Source organism: Sporobolomyces koalae (assembly GCF_050403365.1).
Source record: "Sporobolomyces koalae JCM15063 DNA, S_koalae_JCM15063T_v1_ctg6, whole genome shotgun sequence".
NCBI classification, from domain to species: domain Eukaryota; kingdom Fungi; phylum Basidiomycota; class Microbotryomycetes; order Sporidiobolales; family Sporidiobolaceae; genus Sporobolomyces; species Sporobolomyces koalae.
The window spans coordinates 277,446-304,382 of record NW_027481765.1 but is presented as its reverse complement, the minus strand read 5'-3'; the positions used below and the strand labels follow the sequence as shown (position 1 = coordinate 304,382).

Genomic DNA, 26,937 nt, shown 5'->3' with positions numbered 1-26,937 from the left:
GACTTGTTCCCGTCCTCATCTCTCGCTGCTCATGTCGCATCCAGAGTCCGCTGCAACGTCGCTGGCGCTGGAAGACACGGTCGAACTGCCATGTGGTAAGCGGCTACCGAACCGGCTCGTCAAGGTAAGTGCCGCTCCGCGGCGTAAATCAAGTGTCATTCAACAAACGCGCTCAACGAGAATCGCTACTCAGAGCGCAATGGCCGAGATCATGAGTATCAATACTCTGCCAAATGAACGTCTCAACCGACTGTACAAAACTTGGAGTGGTGGGCGTTTCGGCATGATCATTTCGGGTCCGCGAAGTCTCTCTTACTTTCTCAAATAGGCGGGAAGGCAATGCCGACTAACCATTCTTCGTACAAGGCAACGTACAGGTTGCGCCGAACCATCTCGGCTTGCCCTTTGATGTCGCAATTCCGCTCCCGTCCAAGCGGCCAAACCCGACTGCGAGAGAGCGTTACGCTTCTTGGGCTGCATCGATGAACACCAAAGATCCTTCGCAACAACCTTTACGGATCATGCAACTGAATCATCCTGGTCGACAATCGATGCGCGTCTTTACGGGTCGATCACCCTTTACGCCTGCGCTCGCTCCTTCCGCCGTACCGATGACCGCTGGGAAAGGGCGGATAGGCGAGTTCATGGGTAACGCAGTTTGGGGCATTCCGCGAGCTATGACGAACCAAGACATCGAAGAGGTTGTTCAGCAGTTCTTGCGAGGGGCAAAGCTCGCGCAAGAGTCGGGATGGGATGGGGTTCAACTGCACGCGTCTCACGGCTACCTGCTCGCACAATTCCTGAGTCCACATGTCAGTAGTCAATGCACGTGTGCCTGCCCGGTTCTCGCTGACTTTATCTTTCTCCTTGAGCGGTTTTTCAGACGAACTTGCGAACGGATGAATACGGTGGCACTCCTCGGAAACGAATCGCACTTTTACTTGAGATTGCCAGTAGGATCAGAGCCGAATACCCTCTTTCGAGCGGGTTTGTGCTCGGAGTCAAGCTGAACGCGTCAGATTACATCGTGAGACAAAAGGAAATCTTATGCGCTCAAACGTTTTCATGCTGACTATACCATGACAACAACCTTTACGCGACCTAGAGAGGTGGCTTGACTGTATGTTTGTCTATCTTGATCCGGGATTTGACATGATTGTGCGGGCTGACGCGGGGTCTTTGCTGAGGTGCAGGAGGAAGATGCGCTCGACAATGTGCGTTGGCTCACTGAACACGGCGGATTCGACTTTATCGAGATCAGTGGAGGTAGCTACGAGGCACCAGGTATGTATCGAAAACTTTGCTGCTCTCGCTCGTTCCTAGGGCAACTAAATTCGACGTTGAGCAGAATTCCTTTCAACGAAATCCTCGACGTCGACTCGGGAGGCGTTCTTTGCCGAATTCTCGCGTCGAGCATACGAGATGTTGAGCGACCGATCTGCAACATCTGAGCTCTCTGCTCCGAGACCGCTCGTGCTCTTGACCGGAGGGCTTCGCACTCGTGTAGGCATGCGACAGGCTCTCGCCGATCCCGTCGCAGATCTAGTTGGAGTAGGTCGTCCCGCTGCAGTCGACCCACATCTCGCCGCCAAAATTCTCGACCCCAAGCTTCAGGACGATCACGCGACGATTCCATCTTACGACCCGAGCCAAGGGACGCTCGTGCTCAGATGGCTCTTTGCCGGATTGACCCTGTTTGGACCTTCGCTCGACGTCCTGTACCACAACTTGCTCATGCATGACCTTGCCCGAGTCCGCCTCGATTCGACTTCGGCATGCTTCGATGGTCCCACGGTTCGCGAACGGCTCGTGTCGTTCCCGAGGCTCGTCAAGCAGATCTGCATCGACCCGTTCGTGTCACCCAGGACCCAGCGGTTAGTGGTGTGGTTCGTCGTGGGGTTCGCACTCGTGAGGGCGTTCTAGCAAGAGTTGCAGTGCTGCGTACTGTGCCATATTCTGCACTTTTTCTGCACACAACTGAAATGGCTAGTCTATTTCTTTGAAAGCATTATCTGTTCATATCGTCGCTGTCTGGAAGGTTAGAAAGGAGAGAAAAACATGACCGGTCGTTCATGCCGCCCCCGCTTCGTCCGAAGAAACAGGTCACCACCACACGAAACTCTCGCCGCGCTGCCACCAACTAAACTAGACTCGTTCCGCAGCGCTCTATCTACGTACTCAGCTTCGTCGGGTGTCGCAGCGAGTGCTTGCTACAGATCTCGGTCGCTCTCCGAGGATGGCGATTGGAGTGGTTTCGACGCCAGATCGGCCCCTCGATGCCATCCTGTATGATCTCCGGAGCAAGTGAGTTGTTTGCCGAGCTGCTGCTTGCCACCAAGGCGCTTCGCTGACCTTGATCATGTCATGCAAGATCCGACGATGTGAGGTTACGAGCGAGTGCCGAACTATCCAACCTTGTTCGTCTATCCGCTCTTCGCATTTCGGGTAAACGCTCGTGAAGCTAACCTCGAGCCGTCCACACAGGTGCTTGCAAGCTCGCGAACACTCTCGGCAGAAGCGTTCAACAAGACGTATGCCGAAATCCATGCGAGATGCTTCGCATTGGTCAACTCGAGCGATCTGCAGGACAAGCTAGCGGGAATTACAGCGATTGGTGCGTTTTCAAAAGTCTCCCTGGGGAGATTCCGCCAAGGCGTATGCGGCGCTCATGCCAGCTGGTTTCCAGACAAATTGGTCGACGTTCTCGGGAATGACATGTCGAGAGCGATCCGACTTGCAGCCTCAGTCCAGCGAGCGTTTCCTTGTCCCGACCCGCTCGTCATGACCCTCGCTGCCAAGGTTTTTGGTAAAGATCCTCCTCGTGCTCTACCCGTCAAAATTGCGTCCGGCCAGCTCACCCTAAAGCATCCGGCAACAGCTCGACTCGCTGCACAGGGTGGTTCACAGATGGCAGAACATGTCGACATTCAGGTCAAGAGCTGCATTGAATGGCTTCAGGGTATGTTCTTTGTACATGTGCGAGATATGCGCACCAAGCTGACCTTTCGGTTCGCATGCAGGCGAACGAATTGAATCACGGAGATACGCTGCAGTCCTCGTGTTGCGCGAGCTGACCCGATCTTCGCCGGGACTCGTGTACGACAATGTTCCCGACCTGCTCGACAACCTGTGGACCGCCCTGCGAGATCCCAAGGTTTGCACGATCCTCACTCAAGTCGTAAACTTCGCTCATGGCTGACTCGTTGGCATGACTCAGGTTGCCATCCGAGAGGCAGCCGCTGGTGCCCTCGCCGGATGCTTGCTCATTGCGAGCCAACGAGACAATCAGTACCGCAACGACATGTTCACGATGGTGTACGATCAAGCGCAACGCGGCTTCAAGTTGAACACCCCGGAGGCAATCCATGGCTCGCTGCTCGGCTACAAGGAATTGTTCCTCGAGGGCAAGATGTTCATGCATGAACGGTACACGGAAGTGTGCGATCAGATCCTGTCGTTCAAAGACCACAGAGATCCGCTTGTGCGAAGGGCTGTCGTCGAACTTATCCCCACTCTGGCGTCTTACAACCATGCCGACTTTGCCGCGCACTATCTACACAAGACAATGCTGTACCTGCTCGGACAGCTGAAGAACAATCGGGATCGCACCACCTGTGAGGCTCTAAATTCTGACTAGGAAACGACCCGGTCGTGCTCACAATCAACATTTGCGATCGCAGCTTTTCACGCTATCGGTCATGTCGCGATGCAGGTCAAAGTGGCCATGGCGCCTTACCTCGATCCGATTCTGGCTAGCGTGAAAGAGGGCCTTCAACAGCGAGGGTATGTTGTAACCATTGCGATCGATGAATCTCGACTCGCTTCGCAACGCTGACTGTATCATGCGCGTCCGCTACAGGAAGAAAGGCGCTCCCTCGGAAGAATCCATCTTCCAATGCATTGGGATGCTGGCTCAATCGGTCGGGCAGGCACTCACAAAGCACATGCACGAGCTTCTCGATCTCATGTTCGCATACGGTTTGAGCACCGCTCTCGAAGTTGCGCTCACACAGCTTGGAAAGGACATTCCTCCTTTGCTTCCCGAAATTCAAGGTGGGCGCGGCCCTCGATTTGGGCAGTATCGATTTGGTCCGCTGATCATTGGAATGGCGTACAGAACGAGTCCTCAATCTCATCTCGCAAATTCTCGCCGGCGAACCCTTCGTGCAAGCTGGTGCCCCGCAAAGGTACCATCGCGCGCGACACGCTCCGCTGCCAGAACATCAGGATCAGGTTCAGGTCATTCTCGCGCTCGAGGTTCTCGGATCCTTCAATTTCAAGGGTATCTTCCAAATCAATCGCGCGGCGACACCAGGTTCGGATCAAACGGTGTATCAGTCGATGGCCCTTGTCTGACGCTATGTACTGAATCACAGCGGACATCTCTGCCGAACATTCTTTGGGCGAATTCATCCGTGATCGAGTCATCCGATACGTCGAGGATGATAATCCCGAGATTCGCAAAGCGGCAGCCCTCTCGGCGTGCGCTGTCCTCGCCAACGATCCAGTGGTGGGGCAAACAAGCAACAACACGATCCGGCTTGTCAACGAGGTGCTCGAAAAGCTCCTTACTCTGGCGATTGCCGATCCAGGTCAGGCTCTCGCTCGAAGCGCATGCTCGGATCGGGACTCACGGACCCCATATCGTTTTCTCAGACCCTTCGATCCGAGAAGTGACTATCTCTGCCCTCGACCCCAAGTTTGATCGTCATCTCGCTCAGGCCGAATGCGTCCGCTCGCTCTTTATCGCACTCAACGACGAGGTCTACGTGATCCGCGAAGTTGCCATCAAGATCATCGGTCGACTGGCGAGCATCAACCCAGCCTATGTCATGCCGTCCCTCCGGAAAACGCTCATCCAGTTGTTGACTGAGCTCGAGTACTCTACTTCCAGGTATGGGCTCAAACAGCTGTGTATCCTTGTCGGTTTCGTACGCTAATCTGTCGTCCTGCAGTCGGAGCAAAGAGGAAGCCTCCACGCTTCTAGGACTCCTTGTCGGAGCCTCGCAGCGCCTCACTCGTCCTTACGTGGTCCCTATGCTCAACGTGCTCCTTCCCAAGTCGCGCGACACGTCGCCAGCTGTCGCGTCGAGCATCATGACAACTCTTGGAGAGCTCTCGCGCGTGGGAGGGGAAGACCTTCTCGTCCAGCTCGAGCCGCTAATGCAACTCATCCTCGACACCTTGCACGACCAAGCTTCCACACCGAAACGAGACGCGGCTCTGCGCACCCTCGGACAACTCTCCTCGAACGCAGGCTACGTCATTGACCCGTACCTCGATCACCCGACTCTGCTCGGGATGCTGATTGGCTTGCTCAAGACCGAAGTCGGTCAGCATACGCGCAGGGAGGTCATTCGGGTGATGGGAGTTCTCGGCGCGCTCGATCCGTATCGCCACAGCGTTGTCGAAGGGATCTCGAACGATGCCTACGTCGAAGCCCTCAACCCTGCCGATCCGACGCACCCATCCAATATCGGGCCGCAACACGATGAGTACTACCCGACGATTGCTTTCTCCGCCCTGCTCGTCGTCTTCAACGATCCTTCTCTGAGTGATCACCACACCGCGGTGGTCGATGCGATCATGTACATTTTCCGTTCACTGCGGCTCAAAGTCGTCTCCTTCCTCCCTCAAGTCCTGCCAGCATTCCTCAATGTCATGCGCAGCTGTCCAGTCGGTCTGCAAGAGTACTACTTCCAGAATTTGGGTCAGCTCATCTCGATGGTCAAACAACACGTCCGCAACCACCTCGGACCAATCATGTCGACCATTCGAGATTTCTGGACGACGACAACCAATCCAGGTCTGCAGGTCATCATCGTTGATGTCATTCAGTCGATCGCGCTGGCTCTTGATGCAGAGTTCAAGGCGTATCTTCCGAACTTGCTGCCTCTTATGCTGCAAGCTTTCGATCGTGACCTTGGCGAGCCTCGTCGACAGACTTCGCTCATCAAGGTCCTGCACGCGTTCGGTATCTTTGGGTCGAGTCTCGAGGAGTACCTGCACCTCATCATTCCGGCGATCGTGAGGACCTTCGAACAGGCGGACGTGCCTATCATTCTGCGCAAGCAAGCGATGCAAACGGTCACTCAACTCTCCAGGAAGATCAACTTTGCTGATCACGCCTCGGCGATTATCCACCCCCTCGCTCGAGTACTCGCTTCGCCAAATTCGCCCTACGATCTTCGATTGCCGGCGATGGATGCTCTCTGTGCATTGCTCTTGCAGATGGGACCCGACTATGTTCTCTTCGTTGGCATGATCAACAAGGTCAGGAGATCCTCGGTCCTCGTCGTGGAGTAGGTGTATTGACTCTTTCCATCGCGACAGGCTCTCGTACGGAATCGCATTCACCACCCGCAATATGATGCTCTCGTCTCCAAGCTTCTCAAGGGAGAGCCTCTGCCGCAAGATTTGACCTTCGGCGATCCGTGAGTCCTTTTCCAAGAGTCCGCTCTGCTGTTTGCCTCTAATCCGAATGTGCACTCTGCAGGATCATATTGCCAAACAACGAAGCAATGGTTGCAGCAGACGCTGGAGTGAGCAAGCTACCTGTCAACCAGGTAAATCTCAAGAGCGCTTGGGAACCAGTGGATCGCGCGAAACCGGACGACTGGCGCGAATGGCTCAAGCGATTGAGCGTGCAGCTCCTCAAGTCTTCACCTTCTCACACCCTTCGAGCCTGTGCCAATCTCGCCGAAGTGTACCCACCGCTGGCGCGAGATCTCTTCAATGCAGCCTTCGTGTCTTGCTGGACAGAGCTGTACGATCAATATCAGGTCTGTCTCCTCTCGTTTCGACTCAATTCAGCAATACGCTGAACTTGGGGACCAATCTGCTGCAGGAGGAACTCGTTCGTGCGATTCAGACCGCTTTGGCTTCGCCGACTCTGCCGCCCGAGATCACGCAGACACTCTTGAATCTCGCCGAGTTCATGGAGCACGATGACAAAGTCTTGCCGATCCCGATATCGACCCTCGGAGGCTACGCGCTCAAGTGTCGCGCTTATGCCAAGGCGCTGCACTACAAGGAGCTTGAAGTTCTGTCGGACCCGTCAGTGCAGACGATCGAGGAGTTGATTCGGATCAACAACTCGCTCCAGCAGCCGGATGTCTCGGTCGGTATCCTCATCCACGCCCACCAGGTGCACAATCTCGAGCTCAAAGAGGAGTGGTACATCGAGCTCGAGCGGTGGGAGGATGCTCTCGCCGCATTTGAGCGCAAGGCGCAAGAGCAACCCAATTCGTTCGATGTCACCCTGGGTCGAATGCGATGCTTGCACGCACTTGGAGAATGGGAGTCGCTCGCTCGCATCGCAGAACAGAACTGGGGTCGAGCCAGTCACGACATGCGCCGCAAGATCGCCCCTCTCGCAGCAGCGGCTTCTTGGGGGCTCGCGCAGTGGGAATCCATGGACAATTACATTGGTGTTCTCAAGCACGATTCGGCCGACCGCGCCTGGTTCCGCTCGATTCTTTCGATTCATCGGGGTCAATTCCACAAGGCTCAGAGTCACATCAACAAGGCTCGAGACTTGCTCGACACCGAGTTGACTACGCTGGTAGGCGAGAGTTACAATCGAGCTTACGAGTATGTTCCCCCAAGTCCCATCCTGCTGCACCTTGAAGCTCTCAACTAACTCTGGCACCCTCATAGCGCTGTGGTACGAATCCAGATGCTGTCAGAGCTGGAAGAGATCATCTCGTACAAGGAAGCGACCGCGATTGGAAACAATGAGCGACGTGCGGTGATTCAGAAGACTTGGATGAAGCGGTCAGTCGTTCTTCAGTACCCCTAAATCTGCATGATTCTGAGCTGATGACCTCGGATCCACTGTACCCATAGCCTCAAAGGATGCAAACGAGATGTGGACGTATGGCAACGCATTCTCAAAGTGCGAGCGCTTGTCGTCACGCCTCGAGAGAACACCGAGATGTGGGTCAAGTTCGCGAACCTGTGTCGCAAGTCTGGTCGTCTCGGTCTGGCGGAAAAGACCCTCAATTCGCTGCTCGGCGACGACCATGCTCCGATGGGAGCACCTGTAAGTTGCTATGCTATGATTTCCCGGTCCTCCAGCAATACGCTCATTGACATCGACCTCTGTCTAGGCCGTATCGGGACCCCCTCAAGTCATCTATGCGCATCTCAAATACCTTTGGGCGTCAGGCGCTCGCGAAGAGACACTTGCATGGCTTCGCGAGTTCACGGGCAAGCTATCGGCAGACCTCGGAATTCATCCTGACGGCGAAGCGGCGCCCGGGTCGGAAGTCGTATCGCCTGGACGCAAGGCCGAGTATACTCGTCTGCTCGCTCGCTGTCATTACAAGCTCGGAGAATGGCAGAGCGCGATGCAGGAGGATTGGGGATCCGTAAGTCACACACCTACTGTACTCTTCTCGCAGTGCTCGTTGGCTGAGCTTGCCGTCACAAAACGCTAGGACGTCATTCCCGACATCCTCAGATCCTATTTGCTCGCGACGAGCCTTGATCCTACATGGTACAAGGCCTGGCACGCATGGGCTCTTGCAAACTCCGAGGTGGTTTCGCACTTTGCGAAAGCCCAAGGTGAACAAGATGCCACGAAACCGCAATCTTACTCAGTTCATCTTGTCCCTTCAGTTCAGGGTACGTCCTCACTCGCAGACTTTTTATCAGCGTAGAGTGTTTCTGACGTGATAGCCTCGACAGCTTTCTTCCGCTCTGTCGCTCTATCCCCGGGCAATTCCCTCCAGGATACCTTGCGACTGTTGACCCTCTGGTTCCGCTACGGTCATGTCGCCGAAGTCTCGACAGCCATCATCGAAGGGTTCCGCACCGTTAGCGTGGATACCTGGCTCGAAGTCATTCCGCAGGTATGTCAGCGCAGGCCGTGATCCTCGCTCCGCTGCGGCTCGCCATACTGATCAGACTGCAACTCTGTCGCTCAGCTTATCGCACGTATCCACGCGCCGGACGCGAACGTGCGCAAGCTCATCCAGCATGTCCTTACCGATGTCGGCCGAGCTCATCCTCAAGCTCTCGTCTACCCTCTCACCGTTGCGTCAAAGTACCCGAGCGAAAACCGACGTCGTGCCGCCCTCTCGATCATGAACAAGATGCGAGATCACAGCGCGTCGCTCGTCGAACAAGCTGTCCTCGTCAGCCAGGAGCTCATCCGGGTCGCCATTCTCTGGCACGAGCTGTGGCACGAAGGACTCGAAGAGGCTTCGAGGCTGTTCTACGGTGATCACAACATTGAGGCCATGTTTGCGACGCTCGAGCCCCTGCATGACATGCTCGAAAAGGGACCCGAGACGTTGCGAGAGATCTCGTTCGCGCAGACTTTCTCGCGTGACCTTTCCGACGCACGCGAGTCGTGCCGGCGGTACCGCCAGTACGGCGAGATCAATGATCTCAACCACGCATGGGACCTGTACTACCAGGTGAGATCCTATGCGACCCGTGCGACACTGCCCAGTGAAGCTGACACTCGCCGGCTTGTTCTTTCTCTCTAGGTGTTCCGCAAGATCAACAAGAACCTGCCCACGCTCACTCTGCTCGAATTGCAGTACGTCTCGCCGAAGCTTTTAGCGGCGAAGGATCTCGACCTAGCCATTCCAGGTGAGTCTGCTCAAGCGTGACAGATACCCTTGCGATGCTCTGGCACTCACGCATGCCAATCTCTCTTTTTTTCAGGCACATACACAACGGCCAAACGGACTATCCGTATTGCGAGCTTCGGACCTACCCTAGAAGTCTTCACATCCAAGCAGCGTCCGCGCAAGCTCAGGATCCAGGGCAGTGATGGTGTCGAATACAATTTCCTGCTCAAGGGTAAACCCTTATCTTTCTCCCCGGTTTGACGGAGCAACAGCTTAAGACCTGCTTTCTATAGGTCACGAGGATCTTCGTCAAGACGAGCGCGTTATGCAGTTGTTCGGTCTCGTCAACACTCTGCTCCAGAAGGATCCAGAGACGTTCAAGCGTCATCTCACCATCGTGAAATACCCGGTTATCCCGCTGTCACCCAACTCTGGTCTGCTTGGCTGGGTGCAAAGCACCGATACTCTCCACGTCTTGATCAAGAACTACCGAGACAGCCGCAAGATCTTGCTCAACATCGAGCATCGTCTCATTCTCCAGGTCAGGCTCTGTCCCGCGCTCACTCTCCTTCTCGGTTCATGCACTGATTTTTCTAATCTCTTGCCGCGCAGATGGCACCCGACTTTGAGCACCTGTGTCTCATGCAGAAACTCGAAGTCTTCGAGTATTCGCTCGACAACACGACTGGACAGGATTTCTACCGGGTGCTTTGGCTCAAGAGTCGCAATTCAGAAGCTTGGTTGGACCGTCGCAGCAATTATTGCCGCACGCTGGCTGTCATGTCGATGGTCGGACATATCCTTGGTCTCGGCGACCGACATCCGTCGAATCTGCTCATGGACCGAGTCAGCGGCAGAATCGTCCACGTCGATTTTGGAGACTGCTTCGAAGTCGCCATGCAGCGCGAGGTACGTCACGGTTGTTTCACTGAGAGCCCGGCTCGCGTGCTGATCATTCCCTTCTGCTACAACAGAAACATCCGGAAAAAGTCCCGTTCCGTCTCACTCGGATGCTTACATCGGCAATGGAGGCGAGTCGTGACCCTGTTGGTGTGGTCATCGTGTCGCTCGACTGACTCTTGCCTTTTGCGTCTGGTGATGCGACAGGTCTCTGGCATCGAAGGCACGTTCAAGATTACCTGCCAGCACACAATGCGAGTTCTGCGCGAGAACAAAGAGTCCATCATTGCCGTTCTCGAAGCGTTCGTGCACGATCCCCTTATCAACTGGAGGTTGGTGCAAGGTGCGCGACAAGTCGGAGGCCAGAACGCTGCCCGCGGTGGCGAGAACAACAATCCTGGCGCACGACGTCCACGCGGAGACGAGACGAACGTGCACGATGGTGAGTATTCTATCGATGCTGTAGCCGCGCTACTTCCTGGCACACCAACTTATCATCACTTTCGAATGATATTTCACTCTCCCAGACGACGCCATGGGCCAAATCAACGCTCGGGCTGTACAGGTTGTCGAGCGGGTGCAGCAGAAGTTGACTGGTCGCGATTTCAAACCGACCGTCGTATTGAGCGTGAACGATCAGGTCGACAAGCTGATCGCGCAAGCAACCTCGCTTGAGAACCTTTCTCAGTGTTTCATCGTAAGTTTGCACGGCATATAGCGCCAGGATATGACAGCTGACGTTGCGTGTCGTTGGACTGTCAGGGTTGGTGTCCTTTCTGGTAGCGAGCACTCGATGAGCCCAGCATGTTTGCTTCTTTTAGATACCCTCTCCTTTGTCTCGATTACGTTCCTTCAGCCAGTGTCTTTTCTTTCTCGTTTTATTTTTCTTCTTTTGTCTTGTTGTAGCAAGAGAGATGGATTGCGGTGCAAACAAGTATTTCCTCCGATCATTGACCTTCCCACATCCACCAGTCTAGAGAGGTATGATCTTGTTTGAGCACGACCTCCCATCCACCGACATCTTCGAGCCTGTCTCGATCTGCTTCCTCTTCCTCACCACGTCCACGTCCTCGCTTGCGTTTCTTCCCGTTGGGCCTGATCGACGTTCCGACGATGGGACAATCGGATTTCGAAGTGTGCGAGATGGGAGAATGTGGGAAAGGTCTCAACACGATCGAGATGAACGGTACCGATTTGAGCCTGTTTACCGAAAACGAGGTGTCTTGTTGATCAGTAAAAAGCGAGGGGATCTCCATCGCCGCTCGTGGGCCGAGGATAATGAGCTCACTCTGGGTTCGACAAGAGTAGATCGACAAACTCGTTCATCGATCGAGGGTGCAACAACCCTTGCACGCTCAAAGTAGTCACTTTTCCCTTTTCGCACTGCGCACGTTCAACTCCCCACAGATCATCATCATCATCATCGTCGTCGTTTCGATTCGGAGGTGGAGGATCGCTGCGCCACTGGATCGTTTCTGAAGAGTCCATTATTGCGAGACCACGCCATTCTCGAAAAGTGTCCCACCACGCTAGATCATCTCGTGTGGATCTGCGCAAGGCGCCGGAACTCGTACGTTGTCGTTTCTGTGGCGGTCCCGGAGCGCAGGCGGGGGGAGGGAACGAAGTTTGAGATGGGACTGCAACGCTGTTAAGCTCGTGCACTGTCACTCGTGGTGGAACAGAAGACATGGACGGCAAGTCGACAGGTTGAGGATTCCCTGTTCTCGAGAGAGAGAGAGTTCGCCAAAACCTTTGTCAATGTTTGCGAAAAGAAGAAAGAGAAAGAAAAAAAAATGGTGCCGAGGAAGGCTTTATTCCTCACCTTTGTTGTCTAGGTAGGAGAGCACGAGGTCGAACGACTTGGTCCGTTCTGGTCCTGACACTTGCGCAAACATGTCTGTCTCTGCCGGCCAAGCTCTCAAGAGTCGCTTGACTCGCTCAAATCCAGGTTTGCCCGACCGAAAACTGGGATCGATGAGAGATATCTCGATGACTGGAAGAGTACGATGCGAATGTTGAGCGCAAGTGCAGGGAAAGATGGAGGGAGAAGAAGAGAGGAGCGACATACTGAATCGCTGACGAAAAGACCCATGCTGAGATGCACGGCCAGGCAAACCGAGCAGCTCGTATGTACCTTTCGAGACGTTCAAGATGAGACGACCTGTCTCATCCAATGATGCAAACGTCAATCGCGTCGACTAGAGAAGGCAAGGAGAACGGGAGCCACGGACCGCGTCCATCGATCGCAACGACGTCGTCTGCCTCGCGAGCTGCGAGACTGATTGCAACGAGACTGCCTGTGAGTCCTTCGAGAAGCGTCGGTCAGCTGGCATGGGGTTCAGACGCTATTGAATGCGTACCGGTGCGAATGTAGGTATTGAGGAAGACTGGCTCGAGCAGGTCGGCTAGATTGACGTTGCGCACAAGCTCGCAGTGGGCAGAACGCTCAAGGTCGGTCCTGATGGTGTCTACGAGTGCAGGATCGTTGCCGGTGCCATGCTGAGGGACAAGGACTTGCACCTGCTCGCGGTTCAACCTGGTTGTGAGCTCTCGGGGCATACCTGACGCGTGCAAGGGCTGCGGGTCGGACCCACCTGCCACCCAAAGGGGACTCTCTCGATCGCCCTGCGTAGCTGCGACGGTGTGCGGGTATTTGATTGCGGATGTCCCGAATCGATTGGCGCTGGCACCGAGGCGCTCGAGTGGTGTTGCGGCGCTCGAGGAGCAGTCGGTCTGAACGAAGCTTTCTTGTGGTGGGCGTTCATGCCCGCCAAAAGCTGCTGTCGCTTGCAGGCAAGGCGGATACTTTGGTCGCTCAACTTGGATCGACGCTCGCGCTTCTCCTCTCGCTATCAACCTCTCGCATTCTGGTTTGATCTGCATTGCACGACGAAATCTCCTTATGTGATGGTGGAAGCAGCTGCTGTTCAAGGATCGGCGTTGAGCGCGCGAGATGCCTGCGCACTTGTGCCCGGGGAGGCCGGTGCGCAGTCCCTAAACATTTCTGCACTGCGAGAGACGGCCATCCAGTCCTGCCTATGAGAGCGCCGCATCGTCACGAGTCGTCGCGGGGACAGGCAGACATGTGCGGCGGGAGCATAGGCGCAGGTGAATCCGCGTTCGTCGCGCGGCCGTCCTCCACTCTCACTCACGGCCTCTCGCCCGGTTCGAACTCCGCCACGAACTCGGCACGTCGGCAGCGATCCCTGTCCGTCGGCTCGTCCGCATCCGACGCTCGTTCGAAACCCTCGACTCGGCCCATTGGGGGACCGCCTCAAGTCCCGCTCATCAACCACCCGGCACCACGGAACCCTCGCCAGCTGACTCGGCTCGGCTCGTGAGATCCCGTCAGTCTCTCTCGACTTGGCTCTGCTCCCGTCCAGCATCCGGTCCGGTCTCGCGCCGTGCGGCTGGCTCTTGTCGGTCGCGAGCAGCTCGCCTCGTGCGGGCGAGACGGAGCTAACGCCTACGCGCGCGCGAACACCCGAGTGCGGCACTGACTGTCGCTCGGCTCTCTAGCAGGGCTCAACTGCAGCACCAATACTCCCCGGGATCGCGCACGGAGGACGTCCAGCCAGTCCAGCTGATCCTCTACTCGCTGTGCACGGCGGGCAACTTGTCCCGACTATGGCCCACCACGTGAGGGACCTCGTGACGCACCGTGTCTGATTTCTTTGCTCACCGACTTTCGCACACACAGCTGCCAGGTCAGAATGCAGGGCCACCGGTGCAAGTATGGGAAGGCGATGCAACGCTGCACTCGTGAGTTCCTCCGCCTTGACGCCCACGATCGTCTCGAGCTCAACGTGACCTTGATATCCGTCGTACAGCTATTGCTACGACTACATGCGGGTGCGCTCAACCTTGGATCGCTCCTGTGCGACCTCTCGAGCGAGACACTTACGTTCCTCCCATGGTGCAGAAACGCGGTTGGAACGAGGCAGCCTCCAAATTTGCCAAGGACGCCGGAATCAAAGAGGACGAGTGGAAGGGGCCGCCAATCGAAGCGCCTCAGGGCTTGTTGTACGAGTGAGTAACGCTACTCTCGCTCTGCTCGTTGTTGTGTTTCGTCCCTGATCTGTCTTACGCTTGCCACCAGATGGTGGTCCGTCTTCTGGGACGTCTTCATCGCCCGTTCGCAAAAATCCGGGCCGCGGAATCCCAACGCGGATGCCTATGTCGAGGTGCGTTATCGTCGTTGCCATCCCCAGGCCCGTCTCTGTTACCAATTCCTGACCTCTACTGAGTAACAAGGCGATGCGGGCCAAGCGAGACCCTCTCTTGGTCCAGTTCAGCGGTCCGAACCCACCTCCACCGATGACGCTGCCACGCTCGCTCGCTCACCCGCCCCGCCCAAACTCGACCAACGCTCTCCCACATGCTCGCGCCAACTATTCGCAGATGCACGTGCTCGAGCAGCAGGAACTCCAGAATCAGATGCAGCAACGCGGCCGCGTGCAGCAAATGGTCCAAGGCGGTCCTCGCCCCGCTGGCATGCCCCAGCAAGCGCCGACACCGGGAGCTTCTGGCGGACCGTACGCCCCTTCACCTCATCAGCAGCAGCAGCATCAAGGGTCTCAGCCACCCTCGGGTCCAGCGCACCCGGGCGCGATGCAGCAACCGTACCCGCCCGGGTCTGCGCCGCCTTCGAACGCTCAACATCGACCACCGTCCGCTCAAAATTCGCCACACATGGTTCCTGCGACGCATCCGTACCCAAACGGCAGGCCAGTGCAAGCTGGTACCGGTCAGCCAGGTCAGATGGGCAATGCGTTGGCGCAAGCTCTAGCCGCTGTAGGATTGCCCGGACGAGACCCAGACTCTCTGTCTCCCGAGGAGCATGTACGTCTTAAACAAGCGCGAGTCTGGTAAGAAGGGGTTCGCGTTGAAAATTGCTGACGGGACGAATGTCGCTGCACAGGCTGCTGTCACGGCTCAAATGCGTCGCATGGGCGCCCTGCCTCCAGCTTCTCAACAGCAACAGCAACAGCAACAGATGATGGGTCGGAACGGCCCCACGCCGCAACAAACTCAACAGCAACCGCGGATGGTTTCCGCGGGCACGATGCGCCCGGATCCTCAGGCTCGGCTCAACGCTGCCTATGCCGCGCAAGATGGCCGCGCGCAGTCCATCCCGGGCGGTCAAGGGCCTCCAGGTCAACCGTCCCAACCCCAGTACATGATGCACCCGGTGCAGCAGCAGCAGCAGAACCACATGGTCGCTCAACAGCAGAGGATGATGCAGGTGCAACAACAGCAGGGAGGGGCCAGACAAGGGGTCGATCAGAATGGTCAGGGGTACCCTCAAGCGTGAGTCGCTACTGGTCTCTTTGAGCCCAGGAAGACGCCATTGACAGGACTCTGTCTCTGGGTTGTACGTACACAGTGGTTCTCCAGCATCGCCAGCTTACTCTGCAGCGCCTTCACCCTACGCAACTCCTTTGGTCGCCCATATGCAAATACCTGCAAACCAGGCCAACGCGCAGGGCTCGCCCGTCTCCTTTGCCGGTCCGAATGGTCCTCCCCCGAGAACGGGCACTTCGAACAAGAATCGGGTCGTATCCCAGCCAGCACAGCAGCAGCAGCAGCAGCAGCAACAGCAGCAACAGCAGCAACAACAGCAGCAGCAGCAGCAGCAGCAGCAGCAGGGTCTCGCGAAAGGGTCGCCGATGCAGCAGAATCCCTCGCAGAATGCAAAACGTGGTGGTGCAGTACCAGAAGAAGCGAGTCCTCGGAATCGGAAACGAGCAAGAGGATCGACCAGAGACGAGGAGAGTATGGGGATGGATGCCTCGGCGTTCGATCTTCTGGGCAGTGGTGCGAGTCCAGGTGGACCTTCTGGATCGCAAGGACCGGTCGGGACGCAATTGTTCGGTCCAGACGGGATACCTTATCGACCATCGCCCTCACCTCTGGGCAGACCCGCTCAACCTCAGCAGCAGCAGCAGCAACAGCAGCCCATGTACGGTACAGGCCCAGGGTCGGGCGGATCGGGAGATTCTGGCTTCAATCCAATGTCGATGATGCCGACTACGAATGGAACGAATCCAGCCAACGGATCTCTCAGCAGACCAACTTCTGCAGCTTCGAATCACCACTTCCTGGGTGCTCCGTCTCAGACTGATCAACGACACTCTCCTTTACCCGCCTCGACGCCCACGAACGGACAGGCAGCTTCGCCAATGACATTCCCGACGCCGAATGGTTCGCGGCCGTTCGCCGGCGCGCCGAATCCTTCCTCCGCCACGAACACCCCACTCCCTCCTGCGCCTCAAGCCCTCGCACCGGACTCGAATCAGAACGACCCGGCCAATATGAACGGGATCAACGTTCCGGGTGGGAGCACCGACGCGTTGCAATTCAACCCGACCAATGTGGCCGGCGGCAGCGAAGACATGTTTGCCGGACTCGATTTCGACAGCTTCCTCAACAACGACATGTTCAACGAGGAGCTTGGAGTCAACTAGCATGCTGCCTTTTTTTCTTGCAGCGTGTTGACCGGCATTTGATCGGAATCGCCCCATTCGCGTGCCCCTCGATCGTTCGTTCTCAATTCAAAAGAGATGTACCCTTACGATCTCGCCCTTTGTCCACGCATTCGAGTCGTTGGGCTTTTCAGTACTCCCAGCAGTGTGCACAGCCGTCGAAATTCACTCACCCTTTTCAGTGTCATGATACCCCTCTTCCAGACTCCGGGCTTTTCTGTTTCGTCGACCTTTCGTGACTTTCGTTCGGTCGTAGCTCACATCCGCCCTTTCCATAATTTCCGTATCGATGTCCCAGTGCGGTCTCGATATGAGATTCTTGCGTGGCTCGGCAACACCATTACCACCCAATTTACTCTTTCCTCCTCATTGCCGCCTCCAATTGGCGACTGCTCTCGCAGCATTCGTTCGTTCTTTTCAAAGCCTTTCTCTATATTTCTGGCCCTTTCTTTTCATTTCTTTTTTTTTTTTTTTTTTCTTTACCTGTTTTGCTTCTGCTCTATCTATTGTTGATTCGTCGTATTCAATCTGTCTCCCTCTGTCTCTTTCTCTCTTTCGTTCTCTCTTTCCTTCCTACTATCTTATCTTTTCACCCGACCCATCTACAAAAGCTCGAATCAATATTTCAACCAACGAATCGACTTGTTGATACAGACTCGCGTTGGGTTGTAGAACGAACAGAACATAGCTACAACAAACCTTGACAACCGACAAATCACCGCGCGAACAAGTTAGGGAATCTATGCGAAAGCTTTTGGATAGAGACGACTTCGTGGTTCAGGTCCGACGGGGAGAACAACCTTGAGCTCGTACTCGTTCATCGAGCTTTGTTGGCGCGTTTAAGCATCTCGCAAATGTACTCGTCGATTCGAGAACCGGTAGATGAAACCGTCAAGGTGGACGAGGCGGTCGAAGTGTCGGAATCTGACGGGCAGGGTGAAGATGAACGATCGCGGTTCGTACGACCGTTGAGCAAGGCGAGGGCGTCGTCGGTCAAGGGAAGAATAGGTGGCAAAGAATCATCATCGTCTTCTTCGAGGCGAGGTGTCACGAACGAAGGCGAAATCGTGGAGGGTTGAGCTGGCATATCGGTTGTCGCGCTATTGTGTTTGTCGGGCATACTCGTCGCTACGGTATGTTTCTTCGTCAGTCTCGCCATCCAAATGCGTGCGAGAAAGCGTTGGGACGCTAAACTCACCACTTTGCTCAGTCTGTGCGACCTGCCAAGCACGGTCCTTGATCGAGTCGAGTTTCGCAAGTTCCGCTTCGACCCGCTTCACGAGAGCCTTACGTTCGAGCCTGACTTTGCGGTCTCCTCCCGATTCAATAGCGTCAATCTTGCTCAGGAGAGTCACGAGAGTGTCCTCGTACTTCAAAAACGGGGCATTGTTCGAATCGAATGCGAGGGCGGGAGGAGACGTCGAGGTGGAAGTTGTCGATTGGGCTTGGAAAGAGAGAGTCGTCGGAGCCGTGAAGGCTGACTGCGCTTGATCGAACGAGGAAGAGAGAGCATCGAGCGTCTGTAGCGCGCTACGACGGGCGACGCGGCGACGGAACTTGCGCTCAAGACTCGATGAGGCGGGATCTTCGCTGACAGCCAAGGATGCACGAGTGTCGGTGGACTTGGTCTTGCGAGGTGATGGGCGAGATGCTGGGCGAGGTTCGGTAAAAGCGGAAGCGGTCGACGGAGACGAAAGCTTGAATAGCGATCTGTAGAGATCTTGCAACTCGTCGCATGGGGCATGTTGCGTATTTTCGTGAGCATTGTCCATGATGTCCTCTTCATCATCATCCTCCTCCGTTGCGTGTTGCGTGCTGTCTCCAAAGAGCGCTTGACGAATTGCGGCATCCTGTCGCTCCTCCTCGGCGATTTGCGCACGGTACTCGAATGCCTTTTCGAGTTGTCGTCTCCACTTTTGTTGTTCCTCCTCGAGGACAGCAAGTTCGAACGCGGCTCGACGCTGACGCTGTTGCTCGCGAGCCGCTTGGGCCTGGCGTCGCTGTTCGAGCTCGCTAGCTAAGAGCGCTTGTTCGAACTCAAAGCAAGAGGGCGCGGGTGGAATCGGCGCAAAGAGTGCATCGGCGGGAGAGACACGACTGAAGGCGAAGGGAGAGAAGAACGAGGGACCGTGGTTGAAGTCGAGGGCGAACATGGTCTGAGCGACAGAGGATGCAACGGGAGAACAAGGTAAGGGAAGGAGCAGATACAGAAGAGAGCCTGACAGCGGCAGGAGCGAGGTTCTTGTAGTGCTGAGTCTGGGCATCGGGTCTCCGACTCGACTCGACGAGAGATTGCGAGAACATGCTCGAATAAATTCCGTGGAACTTGCTCGAAAGTTCGAGCAAATTCGCGCAAATTCGCCTAGACGTCCAAGCGTTGTAGCCTCGTGATATAAAGGGACCTCTCCGTGAGATAGGGACACATATGGTGCACAATGGCAAGCAGGGGAAAGGAACGCTGGCAGACAGTCCCAGATGCGAGGAGCGCAATCCGCCTTCTCAAATCAGACTCATCGACTCGAGTTTGGTTACACGGTTCCTGCGGTTAGCTAGAGCTGGAGGCTCTGTGACAACCTAGGAGTGGTCATGCGCTCTCGGCTCAAGCCGCTAGGTGACATCAGACTGCTACCTGTTTCGATTTTGTCTGCTCAGCGACTCGCTGACGGATGCCCAATAGCTTGTTGACAAGTCGTGAATACTGCTACAAGCTATAGTGTATAGCATAACTACTGGAGGGTTCAAGTATCCTGCGCCGCAAGAACCCTCGACTCCTCCGACACGCTACTCGTAATGTCGGCTTCGAGCTCACCACTATCCAGCTTCTCTGCCTCGAGCAACGATCGACCGTTCTCCAACCACCAGCGTATTCCTTCTTCGCGCTTGACCACGTCCATACCGCTCCCGAGGACGTCGAAGATCCATTCTGCGAGCGCCTTTCTTCCATCGTGCTCTACTGGCTCGAGTTTGACGAGTCGACTGATCTCGCCTAGCAAGGAGCGGAAGAGGACAAAGTTGACCGTGGGCAGAAGAGAGATGAGCGTGAGAAGGAGATTGCCACGAGGCAGCTCGAGTGCTCGGGTCTCGAGAGTCGGCGGAGCGATGGTATCGTTCGCGGCCGGAGACGTCGTCGAGGCTGAATCTTGGATCGAATCCTCCGACAAGTCACGCATGGAGGGAGTTTGATGGGTCGCAGGCAGCAGCAACAAGGACCTTTCGCTGGGCGGGACCGATACCGGAAGTCGATCTATCGCGGCCAACAGTTCCCGAATGCACCACCAGGCCAACGCGTCATCGGCAATCGATGCTGACCGTACCATTGTCGAGTATGCCACTCGAAGCTGAGTCGCGGAGAGATCAGGTAGCTACGTGCAAGCATAGGAATATTGTTAGCCTCTGCCGATAGCTTCGCCGAAATTATTGAACCTACGAGCAACAGAAGCTGGGTGTAGTACGGTACAAATGCTGGAACACATGCTTTGCCGCTCGAGAAAATTGCGAGAACGACCGAGTGAGCGGATTCGAAAGATTCCGGGTATGTTGCTTCCTCGAGATAGCTAACAATAGAGGCTCTTAGTCTTCAAACATCGAGAGCATATAGTGCCAGAAATGCTTACGGCTTTGCCCTGCGGAGAACCGTCGATTCAACGTAGGAATCACTTAGCTCTTCCATCACTTGTTCAACCGTATTCATCCAGAAAGTCGCTTCGGCCCGCTCCACCAAATTTGAATGTCGACCCTTAGGATCGTCTCCTTCCGTTGTTTCCATTTCACGTGCAAGTTGTTCCGCAGGGCTGATGCGATCGTGACCGAGTGCTGCCGAAGAGGGCGAAGGTGCAGCAGCGACGTCAACAAGACCTGCCAGCACCGCTCTCCACGCCCGGAACCCGCCTTGACCGAATCGACTCGCGACAAAGTAGGTTTTCCCAAGCGCGACCACGGCTTCCCTCGCCAGTTCGCGCTGGGTCACGGTCGGTTCGTCTTCAGCGTCCGAAGCAGTAGACGAGACGACCTCGAGCAAACTCGAGTAGATGAGCGTCTGGGCGAAGAGGAGAGACTTGAGGATTGTCCAAGGTTGGGTGCGCGAGCGGGTCGGAGGCGAAAGGGCGGAATCGTCGACAAGCTCGGACCATGGCGTTGCTGCCCACCCACTCGACAGTCGCGTTGTCACGAGGAAGACAGAATGCGAGAGGCTCCTGATTGCAGCGACTGCAGGTTCTGCCAGAGCAGGATCGTATCGAGAAGCGAGTTCGGCGTTCGAGGAGAGAAGGCGACCGAGAGCGCGCGAGAGAGGCCCAAGAAGACCAAACAGCGGAGTCTGCGTAGCTCGACTCAGATGAGCATAGGACGTCGAAGTCTCTGGCCAATCGAGCCCCTCCTCTGCCTGACGAAGATCTGCGATGAGAGGAGGCGAGGTGAAGAGGTCTCCATCGTTGAAAACGGCAGCGAATTCATCCGCGAGGTAGTTCAGCAGGGACTGTCATGCAAGACGTCTCAGTCGGAATTTGCGAGCTATGCGGCTACAAGCGAGAAGGACACTTGCTGTGGACGGAAATTCTTTCGCAAGACTTGACGGTGACACGGCAGGAATCGTCTGTGCTGCGATCCAGGCAGGCAATTGGTCTCTTCGATCTGTTGCTTATTCGGAAGCTCTTCAGTACAGGGGACAAGCCAGGTCGAGCGATAAAATAACAACGACTTGCCTCCGTGTGTTATCCAGTCTTGCCATGCTCGACCCGTCTCGGATTCTATCCGGTCCAGCATGCCTCGTCCTCCTACCCATAGCTTCTCCTTCCTGCGCTTCCACTCTTGCAAAGCAGCGAGAATCGCGCTTGCAACGAGTAGCCGATGAACCGGTTCGACCCATCCCGTCTCGCGCTCGTCGCCCTCAAGCACCGCATCCGCCCACAGTCCACTAGAGAGAGTGGACAAGAAGCTCGAGACTGCTCGTCTAGCGCGGTAGCCTTGTCCAACGTCTTGCGAGATCGCGTCGAGCCGAAGGAGTGTCGCCTGGAAGAAAGCGGTGTGTATGGCGATTGCGCGTGCCACGCCTGCCTCGTCCCGTTGATAATGTTGATCCCGACTCGTGCCAGCCCAGAGAGAAGTGCTCGTGAGAGCATAGCGCACGATCAACGCGATGGTTCCCAGGTGGGGGGATTCCAGCGGAACCGAAGCGAGATGGTACGACACGAGTCGCAGCGTTCGCTGTTGATCATCATTTGGGGCGGGAGGCGAGAGCAGATCCTGCAGCAGCAGCGTTGGATCCGGCGATGACATGGTGATTACGGAGAGAGCTCAGCCGGCAGCCGAATCCGGACTTCGCGGATTACAAATCTTCGAATTCTCCATCGTTAACGCGAACAGCCTGCCTCAGACGTAATGCACACCGAAAGACACTGCGCGGCAAAAGGGAATAAATTTCTTGCAATCTAAATGGTCAGGACCTGCAGAAAAGTGTGTGGTGGCACCAACTGCTGCATTGAAGGTGACAATATCTAGCTGGATCGAAGTAGCTGCAACATTAGAGAGGTAGGCGAAGAGCCGGCAGTGTGCTGAAGAATGGGTATAAGAATCAGGTATGAAAGGGGTCAGAAACGGGCAGAGACATGTCTGTGGCTCCAGGGTATTTGCTGCAGGGGGAGAGGAGAGTCTAGGCGAGAGTCAAGGGAACAGGCGCGCTTGTACTGTTGGCGGGCGTGGGCATCTAAGCTTTCATCATCTTCATGAGTGCGACGAGACCTCCGAATCCGAAACCATGCTGAGGGTACGCGATGTGGAGCGTTTCGTCTTCGGTTCCGAACTTAGACTGCAGATATCGAGCACATCAGTGATTCAGCTGCAATCGTGCACAAAACTCTGGACCGGACTCACCCGGAACTGTCCTCGGTTTGCCAATCCATACTTTGCGACGATTTTCTTGTACGCCTTGCCCAGCATCTTGATCTTCCATCCCTTGAGGTTGTACTCGATCTGTAGGTCGTCTTGAGCTGATGCGCCAAAAGTCAAGTCGTTCTTGCCCTCGAATTGCATCTCACGAATCACGTGGGCGAGAATTCCCTCTGAAACTCCGTGCGGCGCTTCGGGCTGTTCGGGCGAACGGTGACCACGAGTCAGCGTTGTACGCTTGCTTGTGGTGAAGACTTTAGTTCGGAACACTCACAAAGGTAACAGCGTGCTTGACCTGGTAAGAGTCGTGAGCAATAGCGGCGAGGATGCAAACGGCGACGATTTTCTGCAAAGAAAGCGATTTAGACTCCTGCCCGGATTCGAACATGGAAGAGGGACCTTACTTTGTGCTCATCACGCGCGATGAAGTAGCGTCGGTGCTTCGCATCAAGCCACGGGAGCAAGGCGGCCTTTGCGAAAAGGTGTAATCGTCAGCTACGATCATATACCTGCGCGATGGCCATGGATCAACGACCTACGGCTGCAATCTGAGTTCCGTGTCTGTTTGCTTTCCAGCGCTCGAGTCCCGCTTCAATCTCCGTGCGCGTGTCCTCGTCCGGTTGAAAGTTGGGCGCTTTCAGGTGCAACTCGTCGAAGGTGATGTTGGATCGCTCAGCACGTCGCACGTTCTGGCGAACGTCCTTCTGCTCGAGCTTCTTCAAATCCGGGTCTGACATGAACAGTCATCCGAGTCAGGCTGAGTTGACATCGCGCTAGGTAGAACCGAGGAGGAACTCACGCAGGATATCTTCTCGCACGCAGCTCAACACGCTCCACTCGAGCTCCTTGCCAAGGATCTCGGCAAATGGGCCGTCGATACAACACCAAACGACCTTTTTGTGCTTCGTCTTGGTCGCCCAATCGACAAACTCGCGTGCGATCTCGCGTTTGACCTCATCATTGTCGCGCGAGAGTGGGTTGCCCCACGCAAAGTAGAACTTGCCGTGTGCGAGGTAGCCTTGGACCCTCGGGTTGGACTGCTGGTGATGCTCGCCCCGCCAAACTGCGTAGCGGTCCTCAATCCAAGCAGTCGAGAGCGAATGTCCATACTTGGCGATCAATTGAGGAAGCCATTCCTTGTCGCGACTAACGGCGCTGTGTGTCGAGGATGAGGAGGCTGTGGACGAGGTCGAGGTCCGAGGTTCGGCAGCTGATGTCATCTTGGCGGGTAGCGGTGTGCTGCTGCTGGAAACGCGGGGGCTGCTGCAGAATATCGTGCTTCCGTAGTGCGAGACTTGCGGTAGAGGGAGGGAGCGCGCTAGCAGGGAACTTTCTGAGCTGAAGTGATGCAGGCGAGAAAGCGCGAAGAAGAAAATGACGACAAGTCGCAGCGGGCCGAACTCGGTACTTGCGCTGACTGACAGTCCCCTTTGGCTTGGACAAGCGTTGCAGACGTAAAAGGTCGCTCAACAATGAGTGAACACCTTGTCTCAAGCAGAGCACCTGAGAAGGACTGGATTTGAAAAAGAATAAAGTAGAAATTTGTGCACCGCCCCGTCGATTGAGCGCTGCGGCATTGTATTCCGATGATGATGGCCGGCCGAAGTCACCTCCAAAGATCGCTCGCCTCACTGAACGACAGCAGCTCGTTCAACGGCATCACAGAGATAGTACAAGACCTGCCTACGACATTCGCTAGTGATTTTGGATAATCCTCAGCCCCTCGTTCGACCCACACATTCGTCACAGCGACCCCTCCCTCGACCGCTGTGCTACGCGCAGATCGTGTCCTACAACACGGCGCTTCACGCTCGATTGATCAAAGGCTTTACCAACGACTGCCTTGTCAGCGCACCGCCGACTCGCTTGCCTCGAATCCGAAGTTTGCGGCCGAAAGATTGATTGGGTCAAAATCCGGTGAGTACCGGCTATCGACGTCGAACACGCGAAGTGTACTCTCTGTGGCTCATATGGACGTCATCCTTCAGCGCAGGAATTTTACGAACAACCCTGTTATCCTCGACAAGCTCAACCTTGAGCGTTTCCCGTTCCCGCCACGCCTTGACCTACTCCCTCCTGTCGAGATGTCGCTACCGCAGGATCTCAACCTCGCTGCCTTACCGTCTCAGCCTTATGCCTCGCCCCGAATTCTGAAATGGCTCTACTGCACGGGCCGGGTATCCTCGTCGCTTTTCATGCTCCCGTACTGGGCGATCAAGCACTCGTGCGGACCCAAGCCGCGCTCAACTTGGTCCCTCTCGGAAACTCTCCTGGTCGACTTCACTCGTCGCGTGAGTGCGATCACGGATCAAGCCGGAGTCCAACATTCGACGAGGGATCCGACTGCAGAGCCTCACCGGGACCACCTCAAGGAGACCCGGTTCGAGTGGGTACCCGGGGTTGCAGGCGCATCCTGCTGTGGCGTGCTCGATGACAAGGATGTCCGCCCGCTCAAGAGGGTCGGTACGTTCATCTGGGAGCGAGAGACTTGTCTCCCTGACGACGATGCCGAGTCGGAAGGCTCGCAAGGAGACGATGCAAGCACCAAGGGCATTGATCTCGGACAAACCCAAACCGAACTTCCGAAAGACACGCCGGATGGATCAGGCTGCGAAGGCCGAGGTGATCTGGTCGGAATTTACTTCCACGGAGGAGGGTGAGACTTCCACAGCATTGCCAAGTCGCCTTTCGAGCTGATGAGAATGTCCCTCACAGCTACACGCATTTCTCTGCTCACGAAGACTCGCAAACGAGCATTATTCCCCGACGCCTCATGCTCACGGACTGCTTCTCCTCGATTCATGGTATGTTCACCACGTGTCGCGCTGAGACTAGCAGTGAGATCCATCGCTCACCCATGGCGCATCTCCTCAACAGCTGTTGAATATCGCCTCTTGCCCGATTCGCCTTTCCCTGCTGCGCTTCAAGACGGCGTTTCGGTCTACGCTCAGCTAATCCGCTCCGGCGTTCCCTCTCACAAGATTGTCCTCATTGGTGACTCGGCGGGCGGAAACATCGTGCTCGCTCTCGCTCGCTGGATCCGAGACGAAAAGAGGACTGCTCCTCCTGGCGGCCTTCTCTTGCTCTCCGTGAGTTCTTCGGATCTCTCACTTCCCGCAAGCGAGGTCTCATGCTTTATTCTTCCGTAGCCTTGGTGTGACCCTTCACACTCGTTCCCGCACTCCACGACGTCCTACATTTCTCGTCCGAACCCGGAGGACTATCTTGCGGACGATCCAACCGCTCGACGACTTCTCGTCACTTCGCTGCTCGGTACCAAACCCCACTCTGAGCTGTCATCGCCGTACATCTCGCCCGCTTCGCAGCTCGGTCCCCACGGTTCGTTCGACGGCTTCTCGCCGACGTTCATCCACTATGGCGACGCCGAACGGCTCGAGGCCGAAATCGAGTCGCTCGTGAAAGGCATGACGCGCGACGGCGTACCGCTCGTGGTCGAGAAGACCCCCGACGCAGTGCACGATGTGCTTATGGTTCGATTCTGGAACGAGGAGGTCAGACAGACAATCTACAACCGCATCACCGATTGGCTCGACGACGTCATGAGCCGCAGCGAGACGCGAGGTGGCGCTCCAAGGCGAGAGCTCGGCGAGGAGCTCAGGAGGAATCGCACGAACTCGATGTTGAGCGTCAACCCGGAAGCGGGTTCGAATGGATTGGGCACGGCCCCGAAAGAATCCAAGGGCAGAAGAATCATGCAGCGTGCCGCCTCTAGCGCATCGCTGCTCATCCCAGGGCTCACGAAGAGGGACCGCTCCGGATCGGACGTTTCGAACGAAGGTTCACCGCTCAGCCACACTCCCGCATCTTCAGAGGGAGGAGCGACTTTCAAGCAGTCTCCCCATTCTGCTTCGTCGTCCGATACAGGAGTCTCAGGTGACTTTGGCAAAGGTCACGCTGCGGATCGAGTCGAGCTTGTTCAAGCCGAACCCTCCGACGACACGCGACAATAAAATCCCTTTTGAGCAATGTAGATGGTAATCAGCCTTAGAGCCGTCATCACCAGGGGACACAAGCTTCATTCGCAATATTCCCTCGCCGATCCGGCCCGTCACTGTATATTCATA

At 55.9% G+C, this 26,937-nt stretch overlaps 8 protein-coding genes across 8 annotated transcripts; 4 read left to right on the top strand and 4 right to left on the bottom strand.

Moving 5' to 3' along the window:
• Nucleotides 1-31: 31 nt before the first annotated feature.
• JCM15063_003896 (uncharacterized protein) lies at nucleotides 32-1,923 on the top strand (the record flags this gene model as incomplete). The annotated part of the gene is made up of 7 exons (XM_076676940.1): nucleotides 32-124; nucleotides 194-296; nucleotides 367-812; nucleotides 884-1,027; nucleotides 1,106-1,120; nucleotides 1,194-1,284; nucleotides 1,349-1,923. The coding sequence occupies 7 exons, from the start codon at nucleotides 32-34 to the stop codon at nucleotides 1,921-1,923; spliced, it is 1,467 nt and encodes a 488-aa protein (XP_076535922.1).
• A 313-nt stretch (nucleotides 1,924-2,236) lies between these two features.
• On the top strand, nucleotides 2,237-11,267 carry JCM15063_003895 (phosphatidylinositol kinase family protein; the record flags this gene model as incomplete). The annotated part of the gene is made up of 30 exons (XM_076676939.1): nucleotides 2,237-2,304; nucleotides 2,372-2,417; nucleotides 2,485-2,614; nucleotides 2,687-2,806; nucleotides 2,879-2,959; nucleotides 3,021-3,154; nucleotides 3,218-3,614; nucleotides 3,681-3,783; nucleotides 3,860-4,053; nucleotides 4,118-4,315; nucleotides 4,377-4,592; nucleotides 4,657-4,894; nucleotides 4,956-6,273; nucleotides 6,334-6,434; nucleotides 6,497-6,782; nucleotides 6,848-7,593; nucleotides 7,660-7,776; nucleotides 7,849-8,044; nucleotides 8,112-8,372; nucleotides 8,442-8,628; nucleotides 8,692-8,855; nucleotides 8,931-9,425; nucleotides 9,498-9,603; nucleotides 9,679-9,816; nucleotides 9,878-10,125; nucleotides 10,197-10,493; nucleotides 10,559-10,615; nucleotides 10,692-10,926; nucleotides 11,012-11,181; nucleotides 11,247-11,267. The coding sequence occupies 30 exons, from the start codon at nucleotides 2,237-2,239 to the stop codon at nucleotides 11,265-11,267; spliced, it is 7,068 nt and encodes a 2,355-aa protein (XP_076535921.1).
• Nucleotides 11,268-11,431: 164 nt separating this feature from the next.
• On the bottom strand, nucleotides 11,432-13,249 carry JCM15063_003894 (uncharacterized protein; the record flags this gene model as incomplete). The annotated part of the gene is made up of 7 exons (XM_076676938.1): nucleotides 11,432-11,684; nucleotides 11,773-12,202; nucleotides 12,307-12,477; nucleotides 12,553-12,645; nucleotides 12,716-12,781; nucleotides 12,845-13,004; nucleotides 13,079-13,249. The coding sequence occupies 7 exons, from the start codon at nucleotides 13,247-13,249 to the stop codon at nucleotides 11,432-11,434; spliced, it is 1,344 nt and encodes a 447-aa protein (XP_076535920.1).
• An 862-nt stretch (nucleotides 13,250-14,111) lies between these two features.
• JCM15063_003893 (uncharacterized protein) lies at nucleotides 14,112-16,951 on the top strand (the record flags this gene model as incomplete). The annotated part of the gene is made up of 8 exons (XM_076676937.1): nucleotides 14,112-14,123; nucleotides 14,185-14,246; nucleotides 14,315-14,336; nucleotides 14,407-14,513; nucleotides 14,584-14,668; nucleotides 14,739-15,326; nucleotides 15,406-15,794; nucleotides 15,871-16,951. The coding sequence occupies 8 exons, from the start codon at nucleotides 14,112-14,114 to the stop codon at nucleotides 16,949-16,951; spliced, it is 2,346 nt and encodes a 781-aa protein (XP_076535919.1).
• Nucleotides 16,952-17,786: 835 nt separating this feature from the next.
• JCM15063_003892 (uncharacterized protein) lies at nucleotides 17,787-19,122 on the bottom strand (the record flags this gene model as incomplete). Its single annotated transcript, XM_076676936.1, has 2 exons — nucleotides 17,787-18,097; nucleotides 18,168-19,122. 2 exons carry the CDS (start codon nucleotides 19,120-19,122, stop codon nucleotides 17,787-17,789), a joined length of 1,266 nt encoding a protein of 421 aa, XP_076535918.1.
• Nucleotides 19,123-19,707: 585 nt separating this feature from the next.
• On the bottom strand, nucleotides 19,708-22,243 carry JCM15063_003891 (uncharacterized protein; the record flags this gene model as incomplete). The annotated part of the gene is made up of 5 exons (XM_076676935.1): nucleotides 19,708-20,331; nucleotides 20,397-20,523; nucleotides 20,584-21,443; nucleotides 21,510-21,591; nucleotides 21,660-22,243. The coding sequence occupies 5 exons, from the start codon at nucleotides 22,241-22,243 to the stop codon at nucleotides 19,708-19,710; spliced, it is 2,277 nt and encodes a 758-aa protein (XP_076535917.1).
• Nucleotides 22,244-22,670: 427 nt separating this feature from the next.
• Nucleotides 22,671-24,072, bottom strand: JCM15063_003890 (uncharacterized protein; the record flags this gene model as incomplete). The annotated part of the gene is made up of 6 exons (XM_076676934.1): nucleotides 22,671-22,772; nucleotides 22,838-23,050; nucleotides 23,127-23,198; nucleotides 23,257-23,322; nucleotides 23,392-23,582; nucleotides 23,652-24,072. The coding sequence occupies 6 exons, from the start codon at nucleotides 24,070-24,072 to the stop codon at nucleotides 22,671-22,673; spliced, it is 1,065 nt and encodes a 354-aa protein (XP_076535916.1).
• An 864-nt stretch (nucleotides 24,073-24,936) lies between these two features.
• On the top strand, nucleotides 24,937-26,823 carry JCM15063_003889 (uncharacterized protein; the record flags this gene model as incomplete). Its single annotated transcript, XM_076676933.1, has 4 exons — nucleotides 24,937-25,508; nucleotides 25,568-25,656; nucleotides 25,730-25,941; nucleotides 26,002-26,823. The coding sequence occupies 4 exons, from the start codon at nucleotides 24,937-24,939 to the stop codon at nucleotides 26,821-26,823; spliced, it is 1,695 nt and encodes a 564-aa protein (XP_076535915.1).
• Nucleotides 26,824-26,937: the final 114 nt, after the last annotated feature.